At 52.5% G+C, this 8464-nt stretch overlaps 1 protein-coding gene across 4 annotated transcripts in view; it reads right to left on the bottom strand.

Moving 5' to 3' along the window:
• Positions 1-697: 697 nt before the first annotated feature.
• Positions 698-8464, bottom strand: part of SLC66A2 (solute carrier family 66 member 2) — a 45341-nt gene continuing 37574 nt past the window's right edge. For 3 of the 4 annotated variants that reach the window (XM_032152017.2, XM_032152015.2, XM_032152016.2), the window contains one exon: positions 698-2475. In XM_032152017.2, coding sequence (XP_032007908.1) covers positions 2414-2475 — 62 coding nt within the window. In that variant the 3' untranslated portion in view covers positions 698-2413. The remainder of the gene's footprint in view (positions 2476-8464) is intronic. The other variant, XM_058438236.1, reaches the window with a different exon arrangement.

The following is an 8464-nucleotide window of genomic DNA, read 5'->3' as shown; positions in this document are numbered from 1 at the left end:
CTGTTAAAACCTGGTGGCTCAGAGTGGTTCGCAAGAACTGTCTCCACACCCTGAAGACACACAACCCCATCCCTGCGCTAGAGCTCTGGTTCATCTGGTATCGCCCACAAGCACTTGAGGAGGGCGATTTGCATCCGAGACATTCCAGACACGCTGGCCTTCATCTCCAGTCTTCCCCCAGGCTGCGGCCTGGACATGGCCTGTGCCCTCTCCTAGTACCCAGATGGGCCCTTCAACCCAAATCCTGCCCTGCACCCACACACCTGGTTTTTTACTGGACAAAGAAACTCACATCTTGCCTTCAATGTAAACTGCACAGAAAAAATCGCTGTGCACACACAGTTCCATCTGTATGTGCTGCTCCAAGATCACAAATCTGGAAATACTTCTCTTGGCCTTTAAAGGAGACCCTTCCCGTGCTCTAAGCCTTCGGTGGTGGGAGGGAGAAGAGCGGATGTGGCCAGGGCAGCCGGAGGCAGTGCCAGACCCGTCTGTGAGGAGCCAAAAGGACCCCTGGGCTGCCGGCCCACAGGCACAGGCCAGTGACGGGTCAAGGGGGCTGGGCTGTTTGGGGCCCTGGAGGAACCCGGGTCACACGGCGGCCTTCTAAGGTAGCCCAGGCTACAAGGGTGTGTCTGGGCAGAGGCCAGGACCACAGCCAGATCCTTCCCTCTGCCCAGGGCCAACTCATACCACACAGGATCCACAAATGGTTTATTGATTCCAAGTCGCCACATGGGGTACATTCAGCAGTCACCGCGCCTGCAATCGGTGACATTTTAATGTGAGGCAATTACCGCTACAGACATCTTGCTTCATCTTAAAAAAATAAAAATTTTCAAAGCATCTCACAGGCCAAAGAGCTAAGCAGGCCCTCACTCAGACATTCAAGAGTGTTTCCGAGGAAAAGTCAGGAGGAGGCGGCAGCGTGGAACATCTTCCCACAGCCACAGCCACAGCCACGGCCCCGGCATACAGCTCAGATGCCTGCGGGAAGCGGCCCCTCCGCCTGCGGAAGGGAAGACGATGCCTGTTGGAATTGCATGGAAGCATCCAGAACTCTGAGGCCTGGGGGCCGGCTGCAGTCAGTGCAAGGCTGCTGACACTGTGTGACCTCTTGCTAAACTGAAAATGGGGTGGGGGCAGAGCGTGGGGTGACAAGGGTCAGACTGGCGGCTCCCACTGCAGCCAGACCGTGGGAGCCGGCACACGGGGGTGGGCAGTGGACAGGACAGGATGTGGCAGGCCCCAGCACCCCCACTCAGGAATTTGCTTCAGGCCAAAAGCCCAGGGCGGCAGGGTGAGGGGCCATCGGCCAGGACCTGCACAGCAGGAGCAGCCCCCTCCACTCCCTGGACCCGAGACCGTGTGTCTCCTGGAAGATGGACATCAAAACTGCATCCGGAGGTGCAGTCGGCACCCAGAAGGAAGGGGATCTCCACCAGTGGAGCCCAAGAGTGGCGTGTGGGCTGCATGTGCACAGCCTCGGCCCGGCCCCCTCAGCCTTCGCCCATGAGGGCCTCCACGTCGTCTGACGGTCGCTGGCATCTGCCACGTCCCCAAGGACTCGAGAACCATTGGCTGACGAGCAGCGGGAGCTAGCCCTGGCAATGCTCAGCCGGGCTGGACGCAGCGAAGCCACGAGGCGTCCGGGCCTGGCAGCCGCTCCAAAGGCCCAGGAAACACCGACTGTCAGAAAACCAGGAGCACGGGGACCCCGTGTCCGCACAGCTGCCTTTCCATGTGTACCAGGCAGAGAAAGCCCCGGCCCTCCCCCGTGCCGGACCCCTGGGTAGCAGAGGCCACCCCAGTCCAAGCAGGGTGTCTGGCCAGGGTCTCACGGGGTCGGGGGCTCTGCTCACAGGCCTTGCAGGGTCTCCTGAGGTCACCCCAGCTTCAAGGTTCGTGGCTGCTGGCCCGTGTGTCCACCTGGAGCAGGTTCCTGCAGGCCGCCCTGTGTGTACCTTGGGCTCAGATGGTGTTTCGTAAGAGGAAACAGAAAAACACTTGCTTTTTATATCACCCTAAAAACAACCAAAACCCTCGGGGTCAGATCCACCCTGGCTGTCCCCGCTGAGCACGAACAGCATCCCAGCCCCACCCCCACCGCCCACCTGGAGACACCCCACAGAGGCTGATGGAGACCCAACACCCGTACCCCGTCTCCGCCACACCTGCAGGGACCACAGCACCCACCCTCCCTGTGGGGAGGTCAGAGCCCACCAGTGCCCGCGGCTGGCGGTCCCACATCCTCGTCCTCCCCACTCTCAGAGGGCCTTGGTGCCAGTGGGGTGCACAGCGTGAGGCGCTGGCTTCTGGGGGTGGCGGGCAAAGGCGTAGGCCTGCCCCAGGATGGCCAGGTCCACCAGCACCTGCAGCAGGCCGCACACGGAAAACTGCAGAGGCGCACCCTTCAGCAGGAAGTAGGCCGTCTTGAAGGCGTCACCACTGGTCCACATGAGCACCATCTTGATGCTGTGGAGACACAAGCAGGTGGTCGGCGGTGAGGAGGGCGGCGACCCGGGGCTCAATCAGCGGGGAGACCTGGGGCTCAGGGGCACCCGGGGGGCTGAGGGGACACCCAGGCAGTCTGCAGTGTGACCCCAAGAGTCAGGGACACCCCAGGGGGTCGGGGGTTACCCTGGGAAGTTGGGGCCTGCCTGGGTGGGGAGTGCTGCCTGACCCCAAGGGGTCAAAGGACACACCCTGACCCCACCTGTCCCACACAACCCCCACCCTTGACTTCTCTGTGGCCTCAGGAGCTGCCGCCTGGCTGGGGCTCTCCAAGCCAAAGAACAGCGAGACCAGCTCGAGGCTACAGTGAGCGGCAGGGGTGGGCAGCTGAGGAGGTCAGGGACTCTGGCAGTGAGATCAGCTCGAGGCTACAGGGGACAGCAGGGCGAGCAGCTGAGGTCAGGGCCGCTGGTGGGCGGCGGCAATTCTGGGAGGGGCCAGGCCTGGGAGGGTGCTGAGGACGCAGATCTGCTCCAGGTGGGGTCCACAGAATATCCTCTTCCATATGAAATACTGGGCATCTGTGCTTTCTTGTCATTCTGGCCACTGGTTTATCAGTTAAACCAGCTTTAGGTTTGGTTTTTTATATTTGCTGCAGTTTTGTTTTCATTTTTGTTGCCTGGTGTTAGCTCCATTATTCCCTTCCTTCTGCTGGCTGCGGTTACTTTGCATTCATTTTCTAGTTTCTTAAGCTTAGATTGATGATTTGAGAACTTTCCTTTTCTAAAATCAGTATTTAATACTACAAATTTAAGCATTGCTTTAGTTGCATCCCATAAATTTTGATATGGTGGTGTATTTTTCAGTTCAAAATATTTTCAGTAGTTTGCTTTGCGACATCCTCTTTAACAGATTGTTTAAAGGTATGTTGTTTAGCTTCTAAATCTTTGGAGACTTAGGATCTATTTCTGCTATTCATTTCTAGCTTAATTATATTATATTCATAGAAAATACTTTGGACAATTTCAGTTCTTTTAAAAAATTCTCATGACCCAGGATATGGTCTGTTTTGGTGAATGGCCAATGGGCATCTGAAAAGAATGCATACATTCACTTGGTTGTTGATGGTGTTCAGATTTTCTATATCCTTGCTAACTTTGTCTACTTTTTCTATCAGTTACTGAGGAAAGCTGGAATCCCTGAGTACCACTGGGGATTTGTCTTTGCTTTTCTATCAGCTCTGGCCTTATGGACTTCCAGGCTCTGGGGTTCCGTGCATACACACTCAGAACTGTTGTATCTTCTTGGTGAATTCACCAGTTTATCATGATGCAGTGTCCCTTTTTATTCAAGGCAAATGTCCTTTACTTTGCCTGATACTAATACAGCGACTCCAAGCTTTCTTTGATTCATATACGCATCTCTCACTGCGTGGCCTCCTGGCCAATACATCCCTGCACCCCAGCATCAGCCATGGATGTAATTAGACTTAAAGTGAGTTTGCTGTAAACAGTAGGTAGCTGAGTCTTGTGTTTCTTTTTAAGTTAATCTGAACATTGCTATTCTTTAATTGGTATGATTAGGCCATTTACACTGAAGTTATTATTGACATGTTTGAATTTAGGTCTACCATTTTAATTTTGTTTGTTCTCAGCTTGTCCCTACTGTTTTATTCCTGCCTTCTTTTAGATTATTTGAAATTTTTTAAATATCCCATTTTATCTATTTGATTTTTCACTGTATCTCTTTGTATAGTTTTTGTTTGTTTGTTTTTGAGAAGGAGTCTCGCTTTGTTGCCCAGGCTGGAGTGCAGTGGTGCGATCTCAGCTCACTGAAACCTCCGCCTCCCTGGTTCAAGCAATTCTTCTGCCTCAGTCTCCCAAGTAGCTGGGACTACAGGTACCCGCCACCACACTCAGCTAATGTTTTGTATTTTAGTAGAGACGGCTGGTCTCAAACTCCTGAGCTCAGCCAATCCACCTGCCTCGGCCTCCCAAAGTGCTAGGATTACAGGCATGAGCCACCGTGCCTGGCCTGTATAGTTCTTTTAGTGCCCTAGGGCATTGGTTCCTGAATGGGAGTGATCATGACCCCATCCTCACACCCCTGCCCAGGGAAACATCTGGCAATTTCTGGAGACATTTTTAGTTGTCACAACTGGAGGAACACTGCTGGTATCTAGTGTGTAGAGGCCACGGATGCTGTTAAACATCCTATAATACCAGGATAGTCCCCCACAGTAAGGGATTCTCCAGTTCAAAGTATCAATAGTGCTGCTGCTGAAAAATCCTATTCTAGGGACTATAATCTATTTAACTTGTCAAAGTCTCCTCAGGACCAATATTTTATTACTTTAAGTGGAATGCAGAAGTCTTACCACCAAGTTCACTATAGTCTCCCTCTTTTACATTGTACTTGTCACGTATAGCTACATTCACAAAAAACCCCACCAGACAATGTTATATTTTTTGCTAACTTTCACCCATATTTTAAACAACTTAAGAAGAAAAATATATATTATATTTACCCAGATATTGGTCATTTCTGTTGGTTTTTCCTTCATTCCTGGAGTCCCAAGTTGCTCTCTTCCTGCGGAAGAACTTTTTTTAGTATTTCCTGTCGGGTAGCACTACCGCCCATGACGTTGCTTCGTTTCCTTTCATTCGAGAAGGTCTTTATTTTGCCTTGATTCCTAAAGGATTTTTTTTTTTTTTTTTTGGCTTAATATAGAATTCTGGGTGAAACGTTCTTTTCTTGCAGCATCTGAAAAATGTGCCACTTCCCTCTGACCTCCCTCGTTTCTGGTGAGAAGCCCATAGTAATTTGGATCCTTTTCCTCTGACTGCTTTCGACATTTTTTATTTGACTTTGATTCTTACCAGTTTGATTGTGATGTGATATGTTTGGGATTCGCTGAACTTCTTACATCTATGTTTGTCTTTCACCAAATTTTGGGTGTTTTCAGCTCTTATTTCTTCAGCTATTTTTCCTCTGTGCCACACTCTTTCTCCTCTCCTCCGGGCTCAGATGACAGAATATTAGACTTCGGAATTTGCCCAGCTCTATTCATGTTTTTGTTACTGTTTTTCAATTGCTTCCCATTCAGAATGGACATTTTTTATTGATCTGTCTTCAACTTCACTATTTCCTGTCATCTCCATTCCACGGTTGTGCCATGAAATACATTATGATTTAGATTATTGTATTTTTCAATGTAAAATTATCTATTTGGTTTTTTTTAACTTCTGCTTCTCTACGGAGATGTTCGGTCTTCCCACTCATTCCAAGAGCGTTTGCTCTTATCCATCAGAGCACAGTTACAACACAACAGTGACTCCAAAACCTTGGATAATTCTGATCCGTCAGCCTGAGTTGGTTTCTATTGACTGTCATTTCCACTGGCAGCTGAGAAACTCTAACTCTTCATACATAACTTTGTTTTTATCTTGGACATTCTGAACATTATGCAGTGAGCTGTGAGTCTTCCATGGTCCTGTCAACAGTGTTGCTTTTCCTGCTACCAAGCACTTCACGTGGTTACATTCAGGGTGCGAGGTCTGACTTGTTTTTGGTGGACTGCAGTTCAATTTAATTCCAATTCAAAACCTTCCTTTTGCTCTTTGGATCTGTCCTTCATATGCAACACTCAGAGACAAGACTAGGACTTGAGCAGTTGACTGTCCACAATGACACTGAGTTCTCAAAGCTGTTGGGAGGTAGTTTAGGGCCAGATCTATGCATGTGTAGTTCAAGGGTGAGTCCAGAAACTTCACCACAGTGTCCCCAGTCTTCCTCACCACGGTGTACCCAACCTTCCTCACAACCTCACCACAGAGTCCCCAGCCTTCCCCACACCCTCGCCAGAGTCCCCAGCCTTCCCCACACCTCACCAGAGTCCCCAGCCTTCCCCACCATCTCACCGAAGTCCCCAACCTTCCCCACCACCTCGCCAGAGTCCCCAGCCTTCCCCACACCTCGCCAGAGTCCCCAACCTTCCCCACCATCTCACCAAAGTCCCCAGCCTTCCCCACCACCTCGCCAGTCCCCAGGCTTCCCCACCACCTCACCAGAGTCCCCAGCCTTCCCCACACCTCACCACAAGATTTTTCTAGTTCACTCTCTTCTAAATTTGAGCATTTTTTTCCCATCACACATGAATGAACTAAGCTCTAATTTAAGGCACGTTTAAGCTGTAATTTAACATTCTCATTCCAAAAGAGACCATACAAACCACACAAATCCTATATAAAGGACCAAGCACAGGTGTAAAATAGAGAAACGTGGCACCCTGCAGAATCTGCCGACTGTGTCTGTTTTGCCCAGGGCTTCCCATATGGCTTGGGCCTGTTCCAGTGTAGACGGAGGCCACGGCACGTGTTCCAGTGTAGACGGAGGAGGCCCGGGCACGTGTTCCAGTGTAGACGGAGGAGGCCAGGGCACGTGTTCCAGTGTAGACGGAGGAGGCCAGGGCACGTGTTCCAGTGTAGACGGAGGAGGCCCAGGCACGTTTGCTTTGGCTGCTTTGACAGACAACGTCCCTCCTCACAGAGCGGCCCCACAAGTTAACTATGAACAACTTTCAAACTATCTTCAGTGAAACAGTCAAAGCAAGCAACCCAAACCTAGAGAGACAGCTTTTAGCTTCCATTGTAAAATCAGGTAAAGCCATGTGGTCTGTAACTTGGAACGCCCCCAGCTGCCAGGTGTGGCTGGGGAAGGGCTGAGGCTCACTGCAGCACCCACACCACGGCCTCAGGTGGGGACAAGTGGGAAGGTAATGCCTGAGCCCGGCCCCCAAGAAGGAGGAGCAGAGCCTGGAACAGCCTGGGCTGCTTTGCTGTCCGGAGGGAAATTGGGGGTTGGGGCCACTCCTGAGGCCCCAACCACAGGCAGAGCCCAGGCCCATTCAGAGCCCACCCTAGGAGGGGGCTGGTTAGCCCTGAGGGGCCAGTGGGGGCCTGGACATCTCCTTTCCGTCCCCTTCCCTGCTGCCGCCTCCAACACACAGAACCCCAGGGAGCCAGGCACACCAGGAGGCAGGCGGCTGGCCACCCCCAGTGAAGATTCCACAGTGGCAGAGCTCAAGCCTACACACAGCCACAAAGACAGAGGCAGATGCTGGGCTCCAGAGTTCCACCCGGGACACAGCCCTCGTCAGACGGGGGCCGGCAGGACGTGCAGCTGAAGCCTGATTCCAGGACCACCTGTCCCTGTCCCCGGGTCACTGCCCGGCGCCCTCACTGTTAGCGCCCCCGGGGCCCTGACGCACAGGTGTGCTCTGCAGCACAGCAGCTGCAGGCATGGAGCCATCACTGGGCTGGGCTCTGCTGGTTGCGGGGACATTCCAGCTGTTGGGATGCTCTGTCAGAGAAGATGGCTCCACCACCGTGGCACGGGGACTGGAATCCCAGCCACCCCCACCCCCACCCCCACCTCCCTAGCTACATCATTTAGTGGGCAGGGGAGCAAGGGAGCAGGGAGGGGATGGCAGCAGGGAGGGGACAGGAGCGGGGGGACGGCAGCAGGGAGGGGACAGGAGCAGGGAAGGGACAGGAGCGGGGGGGGGGGGGCAGGGAGGGGACAGGAGCAGGGAGGGGACAGGTGCAGGGGAACGGGAGCAGGGAGTAGACAGGACGGGAGCAGGGAGGGGACAAGAGCAGGGAGGGGACGGAAAACAGGCTTGCAGCTCTGCAAATTATTAAACAGGGCCACATCCAACTGGCGATTCCACCCCCAGGTAGAAGGAAAAACTACGTCCACATAAAAACTTGTTCATGAGTGTCCATCGCATGTAACAGCCTAAACGTTAACCAACCAAATGTCCCTCAGCTGAAGAACGGAAGAGTAAACATCGCAAATCTATGGAAGGAACATTTTTCAACCACAAAAAGTTAACACTGACCCCTTCTACAGCATGGATGAACCCTGAGAACACGAAGTGCAGGGAAAGAAGCCAAGCACAAGGTCACATATCACCAGGCCACGTATCGCCAGCCCACGTGTTGCCAGG

This window comes from Hylobates moloch, unplaced genomic scaffold (genome assembly GCF_009828535.3).
Source record: "Hylobates moloch isolate HMO894 unplaced genomic scaffold, HMol_V3 SCAFFOLD_5, whole genome shotgun sequence".
NCBI lineage: Eukaryota > Metazoa > Chordata > Mammalia > Primates > Hylobatidae > Hylobates > Hylobates moloch.
The sequence above is the reverse complement of the archived record's forward strand: the minus strand, read 5'-3'. Positions and strand labels throughout refer to the sequence as shown.